Below are 19,425 nucleotides of genomic sequence, written 5' to 3'. Positions count from 1 at the left end.
CCCAGCTAATTTTTTGTAGTTTTAGTAGAGACGGGGTTTCACCATGTTGACCAGGATGGTCTCGATCTCTTGACCTCGTGATCCACCCGCCTCGGCCTCCCAAAGTGCTGGGATTACAGGCGTGAGCCACCGCGCCCGGCCGGTTTAATACTTTTCATCCTTAAACTTCTATTTGGCTATTTCAGTAGTAAATACTAGATACAGAAGGTGTTTAAAGCAGGGAAGTAATGTGTTTTTATTAATGAAATCAGTCACTATTGGTAACAATAAGATTGTCACCAAATATTCTTACCACATGTGTCTTTTTTGTCACTACTCTTCTCCTCAGAGTCAATCTTCTGGCCCATGCCACCATTGCTTCTACTTCTTTTGAGTTTTAAAAAAGGATCAACCTACTAGTTCTTTCCCCATTAAACACCGCTATGATAATGAATTAATTCATACTTTAAAATCTACCTTCAAGTCTTTATTTCCTCTTATTGGTTTTACCAATCATTCATTAATTGAGTTGACATTTATTAAATGCTTACTACATGCCAATCAGTGTGGCAAGGTGCTGCAGACACAATGGCAAGCCATAAAAAGTTTGGAGGAGGCAACATAGTATAGTGGTTAGGAGCCTAGGCCTAGTCAGAAAGACTTGGGTTAGAATTCTGATTTGGCTATTTATTAGCTGTTTGCCCTGGGAAGGTATTTCATCCCTTTGGCTGGTTTTTGTCATTTGTAAAATAAGGTGATATTTATTTTGCACAGTACCTGGGTTATACATAAACTATAAGTGCTCAATAAATTAGTTACTACTGCTGCCATTATTAACAGATCTTACCATAAAATGTGTAATAGAGACATATTAATAATCAAGTTCAGTCAGTATTGTCTAATAAGAACTGTAATATTGGTAAGTATAAAGTGCTACATGGGTTTAACCTAGACTTGTGGAGGGGAAAGTGGTCAGAGAAGGCTCTGAAGCCGAAGCCTGAGGATTAACAGAAATTACTATATAGGTGAACTGGGGCAGGGGTGGAAGGAGAAGCAAAGAGTATTCACTTCAGAGACAGCAGCATGTGTATAGGCTTAGAGACTGAAAAATGTTCAGTATAGCTGACTGTGATAAGGAGAAAAGCAAAAACTAAGGCTGGAAATCTACTTTGAGATTATTCATGGTATTTATAAACTATGTTAAACAGTTTTGTTTTTCACAAAAGATCAATATATTACTATTAAAAATAGCTGGACTCAGAAGGTACCATAATCAGATTTTAGGTTTACAGAGGAAACTATAGCCACAGTGTGAAAAACACATTAAGGATGGAGTTGAAAGGTGAGAAAATTAGAGAATAAAAAACCAGTCTGAAGGCTTTCTAATACATCCAGTGTAAAGTGATGGTGATCTAAGATAATGACAGTAGAAATGGAAACAAGAGATCTGAAGGTCTACTATCTCCCCTTCACTTCAAGTTCAAAACACCACTTAGATTTTCTGAACACCCATTGAGTATCATTTTAGGGTACCAGGGATAAAAAGTAATTAACACAGAGTATATATTCTCAAGAAACTTGTATTCTAGAAGAGCCAGACATACAAAAAGAAATCACAAAACAACAGGAGACTGCATTGGTATCTACCTAGAATCAGACATAGATACATAAGTATTTGATGAGAGTTCAGAGCTATGGGTGGCATCTGATCCAGTTTGATATGGTATGCAGTTTATGGGAAGCATTTCTAGAAAACTTGAGGTTACTAGGCAATGAAAAGAAGAATATATATTCTAGATATAAAAACCAGTAAGAACAAAGGCCCTCAAGGAAGAAACAATATAGCTACATAAATCAGCAGTTTGATGGTAACAAAGCAAGAAGTAAAAGACAAATTACAAGTATAAGCCTATGGATGGTCAGGATGGGCCTTGCAGACCAGTTAAAGACTTTGGACTTTATCAGCACACCAAGGAGAGCTGTTGGAGAACAGAAAAATGCCATGATGACATGTGGCACCTGATCTACTCCTAAAAGTAAGCAATTATAACTCTACGTCCCTATTCTCTCAGTGTTCTTTTCAGCCAAACCTATAACTGAAACAGTATTTTATAAAACTGCGTTACTATTTTACCTTTAAAGCTTATTAATGCTTTACCTCTCCAGGAAAAATGTTTAAATTGTTTAAGAAGGGCATAGTCAGTGGACTAAAAAGTAATTTGTAGATTTATCAGGACTGACAGTGTTTTGAATCTTATCTGAATATATTTATTTAACTTAAAGGAAGAGCAAAGGCAGCCGATATAGGGTAAGTTTTACATTAAGACATTACGGCAAATAGTCAATATTTTGAAAGCTCTAAATGTTTTTTTTTACAAATGCTTGAACTAGTTATTTACCCTATACATTATCACCATAAAGACATTCTCATTTTCACTTCAACCAAGATAAATGAATTACTCTATTACCTTTCTTCAACTTAATATTTCCAGGTATTTATACTTCTTTAACATTATAATGAATTAATGATAACTTCATTATTACTAACAAATCAAATATAAAGGGGAACTTTATAATCATGCCCATTCTAAACATTTTTTTAAAGCCATAATTTTTGTACTATTAAAGAGGATTCAAATGAAGTATTCGAGGGTACACAACAAAATGAGGAGAGATTATCATATATTCATATTTAATCTAAAAAAATAAGGGATGGGAAATGTATGACATTTTAAATAAACATAAAAGATTTCCCTCAGTAAAGAATAAAAATGTTTAACTCATTTACGTCTAACTTGAAACCAAACTAAGTATGCATCTTAGTTCAAATAGAGTCTTAGAACAAAGAGGTCTGTTTTCTTCCATTAAAAAAACTGTGCTGTAAACTTAATTCTAAAACCCACTAATCAGTTCAAGCCATGACAATCAATTAAAGCAAACCTTTTAATTTCTATGACTTCCATAATTCATTTATTCCAGCTTGCATTTAACATCACTACATCAATGATGATCTTTTGACTTTGAACTTTTACAAATTGCTAAGCACATGGTAAGGCAAAACACTGAGACAGATTATAGTTTCAGGAAAGAAGGCTGAAGAACTTTAGCTTTGTCCACAGAAGTAAAAAAAATTGCAACTGTTTTATATAACATAATAATCTCAGGTACTCCCAACCCACATACAAACTGGAAACATAAAGGGCAAGTAAAACATAGTACCTATCACTTACCACTGTTTTTTAAAACCCAGAATTAGTTTTTAAACCTTATTGTTGACTATTTAGATCCTGATCCAAGATGGCCATTTAGGAACAGCTCAGGATTACAGCTCCCAGTGAAAGCGCAGAGGCTGCTGCAGGTGATCCCCAGGCAAGCAGGGCCTGGAGTGGATCTCAGCAGACCTACGGCAGAGGCGCCAGACTGTGAGAAGGAAAACCAAGAAACAGAAATAACCTCATAATCAACAAACAGAACGTCCACTCAGAGACCCAATCTGAAAGCCAGCAACTACAAAGACGACAGGTGGATAAATCCATAAATATGGGGAAAAAACCAGTGCAAAAAGGATGAAAACACCCGAAACCAGAACACCTCTCCTCCTACAAGGGATCACAACTCCTCACCAGCAAGGGAACAAGGTTGGATGGAGAACGAGTGTGATGAAATGACAGAATCAGACTTCAGAAGGTGGGTAGTAAGAAACTTCTGTGAACTAAAAGAACATGTTCTAACCCAACGCAAAGAAACTAAGAACCTTGAAAAAAGATTTGACGAAATGCTAATGAGAATGGACAAAATAGAAAGGAATATAAATGAATTGATAGAGCTGAAAAACACAAGAACTTCGCGAAGCATGCACAAGTATCAACAGCCGAATTGACCACGCAGAAGAAAGGATATCAGAGGTCGAAGATCAACTCAATGAAATAAAACGGGAAGGCAAGAATAGAGAAAAAAGGGTAAAAAGGGATGAACAAAGTCTCCAAGAAATGTGGGACTATGTGAAAAGGCCTAATCTACGTTTGATAGGTGTACCTGAATGCGACGAAGAGAATGAATCCAAGCTGGAAAATACTCTTCAGGATATTATCCAGGAAAACTTCCCCAACCTAGCAAGGCAGGCAAACATTCAAGTCCAGGAAATACAGAGAACACCACAAAGATATTCCTCAAGAAGAGCAACCCCAAGGCACATAATCGTCAGATTCACCAGGGTTGAAACGAAGGAGAAAACACTAAGGGCAGCCAGAGAGAAAGGTCGGGTTACCCACAAAGGGAAGCCCATCAGACTGACAACAGATCTCTCAGCAGAAACCCTACAAGCCAGAAGAGAGTGGGGGCCCATATTCAACATCCTTAAGGAAAAGAACTTTCAACCCAGAATCTCCTGCCCAGCCAAACTAAGCTTCACAAGTGAAGGAAAAATAAAATCCTTTGTGAACATGCAAGTACTCAGAGATTTCGTCACCACGAGGCCAGCTTTATAAGAGCTCCTGAAAGAGGCTCTACACATATAAAGGAACAACCAGTACCAGCCACTCCAAAAACATGCCAAATGGTAAAGAGAATCAACACAATGAAGAATCTGCATCAACTAATGGGCAAAACAGCCAGCTAGCACCAAAATGGCAGTATCAAATTCACACATAACAATATTAACCCTAAATGTAAATGGACTAAATGCCCAAATCAAAAGACACAGACTGGAAAATTGGATAAAAAGACAAAACCCATCAGTGTGCTGTATCCAGGAAACCCATCTCACATGCAAGGATACACAAAGGCTCAAAATAAAGGGACAGAGGAAGATTTACCAAGCAAATGGAGAGCAAAAAAAAAAAAGCAGAAGTTGCAATTCTCATCTCTGATAAATTAGACTTTAAAGCAACAAATATCAAAAGAGACAAAGAAGGACATTACATAATGGTAAAAGGATCAATGCAACAAGAAGAGCTAACGATCCTAAATATATGCGCACCCAATACAGGAGCACCCAGATACAGAAAGCAAATTCTTAATGACTTACAAAGAGACTTCGACTCCCACACAATTATAGTGGGGGAATTTAACACCCCATTGTCAATATTAGACAGATCAACCAGACTGAAAATTAACAAGGATATCCAGGACTTGAACACAGACCTGGACCAAGCAAACCTAATAGACATATACAGAACTCTCCACCACAAATCCACAGAATATACATTCTTCTGAGCACCACATCACACCTACTCTAAAACTCACCACATAATTGGGAGTAAATCACTCCTCAGCAAATGCAAAAGAACGGAAATCGTAACAAACAGTCTCTCAGACCACAGTGCAATCAAGTTAGAACTCAGGATTCAAAAACTAACCCAGAACCGCACAGCTTCATGGAAACTGAACAACTTGCTCTTGAATGTTGACTGGATAAACAATGAAATGAAGGCAGAAATAAAGATGTTCTTCGAACCCAACGAGAATAAAGACACAATATACCAGAATCTCTGGGACACATTTAAAGCAGTCTCTAGAGGAAAATATATAGCAATAAGTGCCCACATGAGAAGCAGGGAGAGATCAAAAATTGACACCCTATTGTCAAAACTGAAAGAGCTAGAGGAGCAAGATAAAAAAAACTCAAAGTCTAGCAGAAGACAAGAAATCGCTAAGATCAGAGCAGAACTGAAGGAGATAGAGACACAAAAAACCCTTCAAAAAATCAATAAATCCCGGAGCTGGTTTTTTTAAAAGATCAACAAAATAGACAGACCACTAGCCAGGTTAATAAAAAAGAAAAGAGAGAATAACCAAATTGATGCAATAAAAAACGATAAAGGGGATATCACCACAGATTCCACAGAAATTCAAACCATCATCAGAGATTATTACAAACAACTCTATGCACATAAACTAATAAACCTGGAAGAAATGGATAAATTCCTGGACACTTGCCTCTTCCCAAGCCTAAACCAGGAAGAAGCCAAAACCCTGAACAGACCCATAACAAGGTCTGAAGTTGAGGCAGCAATTAAGAGCTTACCACCCAAAAAAAGCCCAGGTACAGACGGGTTCACAGCCGAATTCTACCAGACATACAAAGAGAAGCTGGTACTATTCCTTCTGAAACTATTCCAAACAATACAAAAAGAGGGAATTCTTCCCAAATCATTTTATGAGACCAACATCATCCTGATTCCAAAACCAGGCAGAGACTCAACAAGAAAAGAAAACTTCAGGCCAATATCCATGATGAACATAGATGCAAAAATCTTCAATAAAACACTGACAAGCCGACTGCAACAGCACATCAAAAAGCTTATCCACCATGATCAAGTAGGCTTCATCCCGGGGATGCAAGGCTGGTTCAACATACGCAAGTCTATAAACGTAATTCACCACATAAACAGAACCAAAGACAAAAACCACATGATTATCTCAATTGATGCAGAGAAGGCCTTTGACAAAATTCAACAGCCCTTTATGCTAAAAACCCTCAACAAGCTACGTATTGATGGAACGTATCTCAAAATAATAAAAGCTATTTACGACAAACCAACAGCCAATATCATGCTGAATGGGCAAAAACTGGAAGCATTCCCCTTGAAATCTGGCACTAGACAAGGATGCCCTCTCTCACCACTCCTATTCAATATAGTACTAGAAGTTCTAGCCAGAGCAATCAGGCAAGAAAAAGAAATAAAGGGTATTCAAATAGGAGAAGAGGAAGTCAAATTGTCTCTATTTGCAGACGACATGATTGTATATCTAGAAGACCCCATCGTCTCAGCCCCAAATCTCCTGAAACTGATAAGCAACTTCAGCAAAGTCTCAGGATACAAAATCAATGTGCAAAAATCACATGCATTCCTATACACCAATAACAGACTTAAAGAGAGCCAAATCAAGAACAAACTTCCATTCACAATTGCCACAAAGAGAATAAAATACCTAGGAATACAACTAACAAGGTACATAAAGGACCTCTTCAAGGAGAACTACAAGCCACTGCTCAACGAAATAAGAGAGGACACAAACAGATGGAGAAACATTCCATGTTCATGGTTAGGAAGAATCAATATCGTGAAAATGGCCATAGTGCCCAAAGTAATTTACAGGTTCAATGCTATCCCCATCAAGCTACCAATGACCTTCTTCACAGAACTGGAAAAAACCACCTTAAACTTCATATGGAACCAAAAGAGAGCCCGCATAGCCAAGTCAATTCTAAGCAAAAAGAACAAAGCTGGAGGCATCACACTACCAGACTTCAAACTATACTACAAGGCTACAGTAATCAAAACAGCATCGTACTGGTACCAAAACGGACATATAGACCAATGGAACAGAACAGAGGTCTTGGAGGCAACACAACATATATACAACCATCTGATCTTTGACAAACCAGACAGAAACAAGCAATGGGGAAAGGATTCCCTGTTCAATAAATGGTGTTGGGAAAACTGGCTAGCCATTGTGCAGAAAGCAGAAACTGGACCTCTTCCTGACACCTTACACTAAAATTAACTCCAGATGGATTAAAGACTTAAACATAAGACCTAACACCATAAAAACCCTAGAAGAAAATCTAGGTGAAACCATTCAGGACATAGGTGTAGGCAAGGACTTCATGACCAAAACGCCAAAAGCATTGACAACAAAAGCCAAAATAGACAAATGGGACCTAATCAAACTCCATAGCTTCTGCACAGCAAAAGAAACAGTCATTAGAGTGAACTGGTAACCAACAGAATGGGAAAAAATTTTTGCTGTCTACCCATCTGACAAAGGGCTGATATCCAGAATTTACAAAGAACTAAAACAGATTTACAAGAAAAAAACTAACAAGCCCATTCAAAAGTGGGCAAAGGATATTAACAGATACTTTACAAAAGAAGACGTACATGAGGCCAACAAACATATGAAAAAATGCTCATCATCACTGGTCATCAGAGAAATGCAAATCAAAACAACACTGAGATACCATCTTATGCCAGTTAGAATTGCGATCATTAAAAAATCTGGAGACAACAGATGCTGGAGAGGATGTGGAGAAATAGGAACACTTTTACACTGTTGGTGGGGGTGTAAATTAGTTTAACCATTGTGGAAGACAGTGTGGCGATTCCTCAAGGACCTAGAAATAGAACTTCCATTTGACCCAGCAATCCCATTACTGGGTATATATCCAAAGGATTATAAATCATTCTACTATAAGGACACATGCACACGAATGTTCATTGCAGCACTGTTTACAATAGCAAAGACCTGGAACCAACCCAAATGCCCATCGATGATAGACTGGACAGGGAAAATGTGGCACATATACACCATGGAGTATTATGCAGCCATCAAAAATGATGAGTTTGTGTCCTTTGTAGGGACATGGATGAACCTGGAAACCATCATTCTCAGCAAACTGACAGAAGAGCAGAGGATCAAACACCGCATGTTCTCCCTCATAGGTGGGTGTTGAACAATGAGAACACATGGACACAGGGAGGGGAGCACTACACACTGGGGTCAGTTGGGGGCAAATAGGGGAGGGACGGGGGAGGGTGGGGAGCTGGGGAGAGATGGCAAGGGAAGAGATGCCAGATGTAGGTGATGGGGAGGAAGGCAGCAAATCACACTGCCACGTGTTTATCTATGCAACAATCTTGCATATTCTTCACATGTACCCTAAAACCTAAAATGCAATAAAATAAATAAATGGAAAAAAAAACAAAAACAAAAAAACAACAAAAAAAACCCTTATTGTTGGCTGTAAACTCAAATAAACATTAAGAAAACTGGCTCACTTTCATCAAAGTGAGAAATAAACTAAATAACATAAGATTTTTCCCTTTTACATATATCCAAATATTCTCTACCTCTTTCTCCATACTTTATGAACAGCAATCATTTCACCAAGAATTATAATATATAAAAAATTTCCACTATACTTCACCACATAAGAAAAAGTTTTGTTATAAATCTAAATTAATTCAAAAGCTTTCCTGAAATGTTTTCCAGTTCTGATAGTTTAAAAATAGTGAAATTAATTTATTGATCATCTACATAAGCCTATCTATCAAAATTAAATTACTTCTAAGCATGGCTTAACTTAGCTGCAAATGAAGACTTTAAAAAAGTTAAAACCAATAGAAAATACATCTTTTGAATCACATAATAGAAACCATTTACATGTTTCACAAAACTGTTTCAGTGCATGTATATACCTGTGATAAAAATCTAAATTTCATCAAATTCAATATGCTGGTCTGAAGTTCCCAGCAGTTTTAAGATTAGATTCTTTTCTTTTGTGAATATTTGTTTAAAATGTAATAAGATTCTGTTCCTTTTGCACTGCTGAAGTGTGTGTCCTGAGAGTAAAGAAAGACAAAAATGGAGAGAACCATTGATTCGCTCAACGACTTGAATCACGTTTCTAAATACAAATCAGATTTGTAGGCTCCTCACTTCTCTTGGTGGGAAGCAATATGCTAAAAATGAAACCAGGCACACAAGTAAGACAGAAGGAAGTTTCTCAGATCAAGAAGATTGGCAGAGAAGATTTGCTTTGAACTCTCAGAATATGGACAAAAGACACAGCAAAATCATCACAGCTTCTCCCAAAACTTAATAAGCTTCTTTCATTCTCCAGAGAACATAAAATGTCCTGTTCTACTTGTTATTTCTATCTGTAAATGAAAAACTATTTTTATATTTTTGATCATACTCATGAAAATGTGGCAACATTGCTCCTGAATCTCTGCTGATGTTTCCAACCAATTTATTTGGAATCAGATTGAATTTGTAAAGTAAAAAGTATTTTAAGGCACTTAACTTCTATGAAATAAAACAGATTTTCCATATAGGCTGTTGCTACTATAATGAGTATCTAAAGCAAAAATAAGGAAAAACTGGAGAGCACAGAATAAAAACATGTAGAATAACAAAAACAGTCTATAGCTAGAAGAAGACCAAATATGGAGCAAACTCAATTCCTACCCACTACTAAAGTGTTATGTAAATAGCTACTTGCTTTCATTTAATTATTCATTTCCTTTCCCATCCTCTTGATGATTTATTAATAATATTTCTGGATTTGAGGCAATATAGTAGAAATGTTTCTCACATTTGGTGAAATACTTGGGCACTTGGTGAGACAGTAGTTTTTTAATTGCTTTATGTTGGCTATGGATTCACAGTGAAAGCACAATATGACAAGCAGACTATTCAGAATTCGAAATTCTATACACTGTTTTAGGTATAAACTAGGTATCAATTTTATTAATAGAATGACTATCTCAACCAAATCAATACTAGTTACAGAGATTTAATTTTGTAGTTTTCTCCTAGTAATTAGGCCTTTAGTAGCCTATTTGGTGAATTCAGAAGTCTGAGAATCAAGAGAACTGGGAAGCGAATTTCACCTGCTATTTCTTCTCCCTCATTCTCTGGCTCTGCCCCAATGTTTTTACTTTCTTTATGCACACACTTCTTCAAAATCTGCCCAACTTTTTTTTTTTTTTTTACACCAATCAGCTTCTTATAGAGAATGTTAATTGCCAGTAAACTGGGAAAGCTGCCTTCTTCTATTAATGATAATAATCATGTAATTCCTCTGATGATATATAAGCCCAAAGTTGTTGACCCCAAACAGTTCTACTGGTAGAAACACATATAATGCAATAATAAAATGCAAATTAAAGCAAGTATTAGGGTATTATCATATTGTGAGAAAACTCTCAGAACTTAAAATTTTTGTTTGAATAGGGGAGTTGCTAGAGATAGTTAATTGAAAGCTACACAGCAAAGAGACTGATTCTAGTTACTCCTTCCAGAAAATCCAGCTTATCTTCACAGTTATTACTACCATCATAACTACCATAATGTCTGGGTACATAAGATGGGCCCTTAATCACACAGAACTATAAAACCCAGTTTCTCTACATGTGCACATAAAGCATCAGTTTGCACTAAGTTATAACAGCCTTCAACCTCACCAATATGGCAACGATAACTACAGGTGAACAGAATAATGAAATGGTAACTACAAGCTATCAAAAAGCATTCTTTCCAAATACTTTTCAACCAAGGATTGAGTGCTAGCATCTCCTCTCAAAAACATTTAGGGTACTGATTATCCACAGAGTGAGGTGATTACGGCACATGTGAAATTACAAAATTGTCTCTAAGAAGATATTTATTTATTTATGTTTATAAAACATTTATGAATGGTCCACTATGTGTCAAGCATTGTGCTAGGTACTAAGGCTGCAACAAAAGCAAGATTACCCAGAAACTCTAAACAGTAGCCTAAATGTTTCTTCCAACAGTTTTTCTCTCTCTATAAATGACCCAGTCATTTATAGAGAGATAATAAAATAAATATAGCACTGAAAATATAAAATAAAAAATAATATGGCTTTGGAGATAGTGAGTGGTACAGGAGTGCTCTGAGTAAATAAAAAGAGAAAAAATGGGCAGGTGTAACATCTCTAAGTTTCTATTCTAATTTGTAATTTACTTATTTATACTCCATCTTTTCCATAGGATTAAAGGTTGCTTAGAATAATTTATAAAATATAAGAAGATGAGACAAATTACAAATAAAAGAGAAGAAAAAAGAAAACAAGGGCAGTAGTTATAAAACAAAGCTACGATAGGTTTAAATATTTGACTTTTGGTGGCTAAAATTTTGGCTGTAAGCTTTCTAGTAAACAATTTAAGTAGGAAAACCTTATCAGTAGGAAAACCTTATCAGTTATTCCATCCAATATCTAAAAGATAAAAAAAGATCAACTACTTTGAAGAACTACTATGTATTAAGCCAAGAATATTTTCAGAGTTAAAGACATTATTATCATATGATTGGCAATTATCAGTTACATCCTTAGAAGAGATGTAATGACAAATTTCACAGGGCTGTTCCTTAGAGTATCACTTCACAGAAGATGATGGCTTGACTCCCATTGTAGATTTCTTAATGTTGTCAGTTATTCAGAGAACTTGGTTGAAAAACAGATCTAACATCCCCTCTGAAAACCAGAATGCTTATGAAAAAATGTATGCCTGAAGAGGTCATCCCTGCACCTGGAAAGGAGTGAAGAGTACTCTGCAGACAAGAATGACATTATGCTTAGGAAATATATTTAAATTTCTCTTCAATACATAGACAAATGGGAACTTGCCCTGAAGTCCCACTCCATAAGCATAGCCTCAGATTTTTCATTCTGCAAAATATCCAGGGTACACATTTCCAGGCACAGTGATCAGGGTCCAAGGAGTCAGCATATTGGGACAGTGAATGATCCATGAAGACCTATAGATAAATCAGTATCTACTCAAGGAGGTGAGCTTTAATTAACTGCATTACTGTAATTGAGAATAAGACTTAGTACAATACATTACCACCAACAGTCAAGGATCTGGTCAAAGGAGGCTGTAGCAAAGTTTCTTCATCATTAAATTGCTTCTTAAGTTCTTCCACGGATTCCAAATGGAGTTGAAGAAATTCTGCTGTTGCTGCTGATGCTTCTTCTTTAACAGGATCTATAATTCTCTTCAGAAGCACTAGGTCATCCTTTCGGACTTTCAAACAAAGTTTCTCAATTTCTCGGATATTGGATCGGAGTTGCTATAAAAGAAAAAAGCATTAATGCCACCATTTCTTAGTATAAAATATCTTTCTTTTCAAAAGTAATGTTATAATAGTTGTGGATGGAAATTATTACAAATGTCTCCACAATAGAAGGTGTAGCATTAATACATTTTCCATGTCTCTGGCTGGCCAAATCCGGCAATTTTGGAACCCACATCCTCATACTTTGAATTTATTTAGCATTTTTCCCTTCATTAAATGTGATTATTACAAAGACAAATGCTCTTCACAATAAATCAAACACTGCAGAAACATATGAAATAAAAATGATTTTCTCACTTTACTTATCCCACCCACTCTCTTAACCCAATCCTCCCACAAATTTCTCATGGCTCATGCACACACTTAACATATATAAGGTTTCTCCCTTTTTATTAAAAAAATGGATTACATTACACACGGTAATCTATAAGTTGTCATTCCATACCCAACTTGACAGTATCATCATGGATATCCCTCCTGCTCAATGGTTGCACTATATGCCATGGTGTAAGTATAGAATAACTTATTTAATCATTCCTTTGGTGATTAACAGTCATTCATGTTGTTTCTAATTTTTAGTTATTACAAACTATGAAACAAATATCCTTGCAATAAGTCCTAATTTACTATATTAGTATATATTAACATTATAGTACATACTAATATAAACATATTATTTTTTGTAGGAAAGACTCCCAGATACTGGAATATTCAAATGATAATGTGCATTTTTATTTCAGAAGCTATTGTTTTTTCCCAGAAAGGTTCAATTCACACTAGTACCAAAGTATGAATGCCTATTTCTCCACATGATGCCAGTCCTGCGTGGTATCTTACTGTTCTTTACTCTGCACTTCTCTATGAATAAAGTTGTTCAGATTTTTATCAAATGATTTTCCTTCTTCTTAAGAGATACCTACTGGCTTAGTCATAAATTTTCCTCCAATATATTGTTATAATGAATTATGTACAGATTTTGTGGTGTAGAGTCATCTTTACATTCCTGGGATAAATCCTTTCTAGTCAATATATATACTTTTAAAATACAATGCTGAATTCATTTGCTAGTATTTTATTTGGAACTTTAGCACGTGTGTGTGTGTGTGTGTGTGTGTGTGTGTACACACAAGTGCACATACAGTTTGTGTACTTCTACTATCTTTACTAGGTTTAAACTCATTTTAACAGGTTTAAGGTTGTGCTAGCTTCATAAAATACACTGGGGAGCTTTCTCTTTCTCAATGGTCTATACTTTGAAAACAAAGAAACTATCCCTTGAAGATTAAATAGAACAATTTTGCAAGAATAATCAAAGTAAGATGTTTCAAAAAAGCTATATGTCTATTAATGCATTTTAAATTATTTTCCCTAAAGTATTTTCACAAATGTTAATGTAAATCCTATACAGTAGACAGACCAATAAGTATTAATTTCTTTAATTTCTCAAATGTATACTCTGAGTGAGGTGTTACACTATTACAGTCCAAATTATTACATATGGAAAAAGCAAAACAAAAAAATCTGTTTAGGATTTAGTTACCTAGTGGCAAAACTGGGGTTAAAACCCAGGTATTCCTATAGGGCCAGCAATCTTCCAACTAAACTACCATCATAATGCCTATCTATATATTATCCTAATATAATACAATCTAAATTTCCCTTTTGCTGTAGTAAAATTAAAGTCAATTCTAGAAAAAAAAAAACTAATTTAGTTACAACCAAAAGTATCTTTTAAGATTTTTGGGGGTGAAAAAATTGTCCCTCTATATTACCATGACTCTGTACTTCCTATAACCTTATCTTCAGTCTCTTACCATTCTAATATGAGCTGAAAAACCTAAGGATAATTAAACTGTAGATTCAAAATATCTGAAAATGTATGTATTAATATGTTAAAATTATATAACCTTAAAGGGGGCCTAGGTGAGCACCTAATCTAACCTCATAATTTTATAATAAGGAAACTGGAGTCTAGACAAACACAGTGGCAAAATTAGGATGACGGCCCAGTCCTCAAATCCCAGAACAAAACTGTTTACAACACACCATCACTTCCTGGCTGTGTGATTATTTTCTGGACCACAATTATAAAGCTTGGTTATACAGTTGTCACACAGTCAACAGAAATATTTTAGGTAATATTATCTTGGAGAAGCATTAAAAATTTTCTACAGCCAAACCCAATGAGCATTTGTTTGTGACATCTTCCTCTCTTATATAATTTGTATATATGTCTGTCCCCAGTCAAATTACAGTATCCAGCTAAGAACTCTATGACTATGAGTAATGGGGTAATAGAGTTTTGAGGGAGAGAAAGAAAAAGCCCACTAAAGTATAAAATCTGATACTATAATAATAGCAACAACAAAAACATAAATAACGGCTAAATTTTAATCAACACTTAAAGTTATTCATTGTGTTGACTGCTTTACGTTTTTTATTTTTCCTTCACAACATATCTTTGAAATGGATATTACTATATTCTCATTTCACAGAAGAGAAAATTAAAACAAGAAGTTCAAAAAGTAGCCCAAGATTACATTGCTAGTGAGTGGTAGGCAGGAATCAAATCCAGGCCACATATCTTGTGTTCTTAACTACTTTATTACATAGCAAACACCATCAAACAGAAATATAATGTAAATCACACACACAAGTCATATATGTAATTTAAAAATTTCAAAAGTTACATTAAAAAAGTAAAAAGAAGCTGGGTGTGGTGGCTCATGCCTGTAATCCCAGCCCGTTGGGAGGCTGAGGCAGGTGGACTGCCTGAGGTCAGGAGTTCAAGACCAGCCTGGCCAACATAGTGAAACCCTGTCTCTACTAAAAATACAAAAAATAAGCTGGGCATGGTGGTGGGTGCCTGTAATCCCAGCTACTAGGGAGGCTGAAGCAGGAGAATCACTAGAACCCAGGAGGTGGAGCTTGCAGTGAGCTGAGATCACCCCACTGCACTCTACCATGGGCAACAATAGCTAAACTCTGTCCCCAAAAATAAATAAATAAAAAGAAACAAGGGAAATTAATTTTAACATTTTTATTTAACCTAATATAGCTAAAATACTATTTTAATATGTGATTATAAAAACTATTAATAAATGTCTTCTTTTAAGAAGTATCTGTTCATATCCTTTGCCCAGTTTTATAGGGTTTTTTGTTTTTTTCTTGTAAATTTGTTTAAGTTCCTTGTAGATTCTGGGTATTAGCCCTTTATCAGATGGATAGACTGCAAAAATTTTCTCCCATTCTGTAGGTTGCCTGTGCAATCTGATGATAGTTTCTTTTGCTGTGCAGAAACTCTTTAGTTTAAATAGGTCCCATTTGTCAGTTTTGGCTTTTATTGCCATTGCCTTTGCTTTTTTAGTCATGAACTCTTTGCCTATTCCTATGTCCTGAATGGTACTGCCTAGGCTTTCTTCTAGGATTTTCACAGTTTTAGGTCTTACATTTAAGTCTTTAATCCATCTTGAGTTAATTTTTGTATAAGGTGTAAGGAAGGGGTCCAGTTTCAGTTTTCTGCATATGGCTAACCAGTTTTCCCAACACCATTTATTAAATAGGGAAGACATTTATGCAGACAACAAACATATGAAAAAAAGCACATCATCACCAATCATTAGAGAAATGCAAATCAAAACCACAATGAGATACCATCTCACTCCAGTTCAAATGGTGATCATTAAAAAGTCAGGAAACCACAGATGCTGGAGAGAATGTGGAGAAACAGGAACACTTTTACACTGTTGGTGGGAGTGTAATAAATTCAACCATTGTGGAAGACAGTGTGGTGATTCCTCAAGGGTGTAGAACCAGAAATACTATTTGACCCGGCAATCCCATTAGTGGGTGTATACCCAAAGGATTATAAATCATTCTACTATAAAGACATATGCTTATTACAGTGCTGTTCAAAATAGCAAGGACTTGGAACCAACCCAAATGCCCATCAGCGATAGACTGGATAAAAAAAAATGTGGCATACATGCACCACGGAATATTATGCAGCTATAAAAAAGGATAAGTTCATGTCCTTTGGAGGGACATGGATGAAGCTGGAAACCATCATTCTCACCAAACTAACAAAAGAACAGAAAACTAAATGCCACATATTCTCACTTATAAGTGGGAGTTGAACAATGAGAACACAGACACAAGAGGGGAACATCATATACCAGGGCCTGTTGGGGGGTGAGGGGGTAGGGCAGGGATAGCATTAGGATAAATATCTAATGTAGATGATGAGGTGATGGGTGCAGCAAACCACTATGGCATGTGTATACCTATGTAACAAACCTGCATGTTCTGCACATGTATCTCAGAACTTAAAACATAATAAAAATAAATAAATAAAAATTAATAAAATATTTTAATTTTTATTTATAGTAAGTCTTAGAAATCTGGTATATTTTTTATAATCGCAGCACATCTCAGTTCAAACTGGCTACATTTTAAGTGCTCAACAGTCATATGTTGTTAGGAGCTACTACATTGGATAGGGCAACTACAGAGTCTCTCTAAAATCAATAGAGGGAACAGGATGGTAAAATCATATGTGAAGAACATAAAGTTAGGTGTTTCTGCTTCCGAAAATAGCAGAGTAGGTGATTCAGACTAATCTTCTCACCAATGGCTACTTAAAATGTTGAACAAAAATCAAATCACAAAACAAACCAAAAGGAAAAAATAAATTCAAAAGTATCAGAAAGCAAACAAGATAGTAAGTAACTATAGGACAAGAATTGGGCAAAGATGGAAATCTAGAGAGGTGAGTCCTGAACTCAGGGCCACTTTTGCTTTGGGAGTATTTGTATACCAGAGTCCAAACTCACAAGCTTGGATTAAAATTTCATGCCAAGACCTGCAAAGTATAAGGACTCTGGTACTTTAGGTTGGGATCATCAGGGCTCCACCCTAGGAACACAGGTAATCCTAAAATAAAGCAGCCCTTGCAAGAACTACAGACTGGCCTCCAGTCTTGAGTAGTTCATAAAAAAACCTTAAGTTCTAAAATTGGATAAAGATAATCTTGGCAAGTTAGTGCCCCCACGGGCTTAGAAGAGCAAATGAAAATCCCTGGAGGAAGATAACATCATCCCTATCTTCAAATAATTTCCATAATTTTTCAAATACAATGTCCACCAATCAATCAAAGATTATTAAGCACATGAAGACACAGGCAGCATGGGGAAGAAACAGCAAAAACAACAGGCAACAGAAACATCCAAAAGGACATGTAATGTGGGAATGAGCAAATGTAGTCTATAAAACTATAGTTATTTTGTTCAAAGATATAAAAATAAAGCTTAGCAGACAATTAGAAACTATAAAAAGCAACATAGTTTTTTAATGAATATTCTATAATTTTAAAATAGTGTCCAAAAGAATTTAATAAATGAGTTTAGCTTCATATTAGGCCCAGTTCAAGAAAGATATAAATTGGAAAGAGATCTGAAGAAACTATTTAAAAAGTAACTATTTAAAACTATATAAAAAAAGAAACAAGGAAGGTAAAAAATACAGAAGAAAAGTTAAGAAATACAGAAGATATAGTCAGAAAGCATACAATATACATTTACTTAGACTCCCAGGAGAAGAGAAAAAATAAATTTGAATAGATAATGACTGAGAATTTTCAAAAAATTGAAGAAAAACATCCATCCACAATTCAAGGTCAACAAATCCTGAGAAGAATAAATAAAAGGAAAACTACACATAGCCAGAAGAGAGAAAAAGAGGGATAAAAGATGTCTAAAAGCAGCTAGAGACAATAGTTTCTTGCAAAGAAACAGTAAGATTATAATATGACTTCTCAACAGCAGTGGAACAATATATTCAAAGTATAGAAAGTAAATTCTTATCAATCTGAAGTTCCATATGCTGCATTAATACCAGATATAAAGTTGAAAAATGCAAAAAGAAATGAACAGGAATGAAAGCAAGATAAAAGGTGGGTAAATCTAGATGACCAGTAACTCTACTAAAACAGTAATAATAATGTCTGTGGGGTTTAGAAATATTTATATAAAAATAGCATTTGCGTTTCCAGGAATACATGGAACTAAAAGTCTAAGGAACCTGTATTATCTGTAATTCTAAGTCAAAGAGGTATGTTGTAATTTCTAGTAAACATATATACATTTATTCATTGGTATCCATGGAGGATTGGTTCCAGGATTCCCTGCAAATACCAAAAATCCATAGATGTGCAAACCCTTATATAAAATGGTATAGTATTTGCATATAACCTATGCATATCCTCCTGTACACTTTAAGTCATCTCTAGATTAGTTATAATAACTAATACAATGTAAATATTATATAAATAGTTGTTATACTGTACTTTTATAGGGAATAGTGACAAGGAAAAAAGTCAGAACAGATGCAACTATCCATTTTTTAAAAAAAAATATTTTTGTAGGCCGGGCGCGGTGGCTCACGCCTGTAATCCCAGCACTTTGGTGGATCATGAGGTCAAGAGATCGAGACCATCCTGGTCAACATGGTGAAACCCCGTCTCTACTAAAAATACAAAATATTAGCTGGGCATGGTGGCGCGTGCCTGTAATCCCAGCTACTCAGGAGGCTGAGGCAGGAGAATTGCCTGAACCCAGGAGGCGGAGGTTGCGGTGAGCCGAGATTGCGCCATTGCACTCCAGCCTGTGTAACAAGAGCGAAACTCCGTCTCAAAAAAAATATATATATATTTTTGTTCCACAATTGGTGAAATCCATGAAAGAGGTCCAAATGTAGTTCCTAAGCTAGAAAGGGGAAAATTGGATAAATAAAAAAAAATGAGATTAATACAAAAGAAAGTAAGAGGCCGGGCGCGG

At 35.6% G+C, this 19,425-nt stretch overlaps 1 protein-coding gene across 2 annotated transcripts in view; it reads right to left on the bottom strand.

Moving 5' to 3' along the window:
- STX17 (syntaxin 17) overlaps window positions 1–19,425 on the bottom strand; it is a 65,990-nt gene that overhangs the window by 10,676 nt on the left and 35,889 nt on the right. For both annotated transcript variants that reach the window (XM_032240188.1, XM_032240187.1), the window contains one exon: window positions 12,361–12,586. In XM_032240188.1, the coding sequence (XP_032096079.1) occupies window positions 12,361–12,586 (226 nt within the window). The remainder of the gene's footprint in view (window positions 1–12,360; window positions 12,587–19,425) is intronic.

Source organism: Sapajus apella, unplaced genomic scaffold (genome assembly GCF_009761245.1).
Source record: "Sapajus apella isolate SASKATOON/1434 unplaced genomic scaffold, GSC_monkey_1.0 scaffold46, whole genome shotgun sequence".
In the NCBI taxonomy this organism is placed as follows: Eukaryota; Metazoa; Chordata; class Mammalia; order Primates; family Cebidae; genus Sapajus; species Sapajus apella.
The sequence above is the reverse complement of the archived record's forward strand: the minus strand, read 5'-3'. Positions and strand labels throughout refer to the sequence as shown.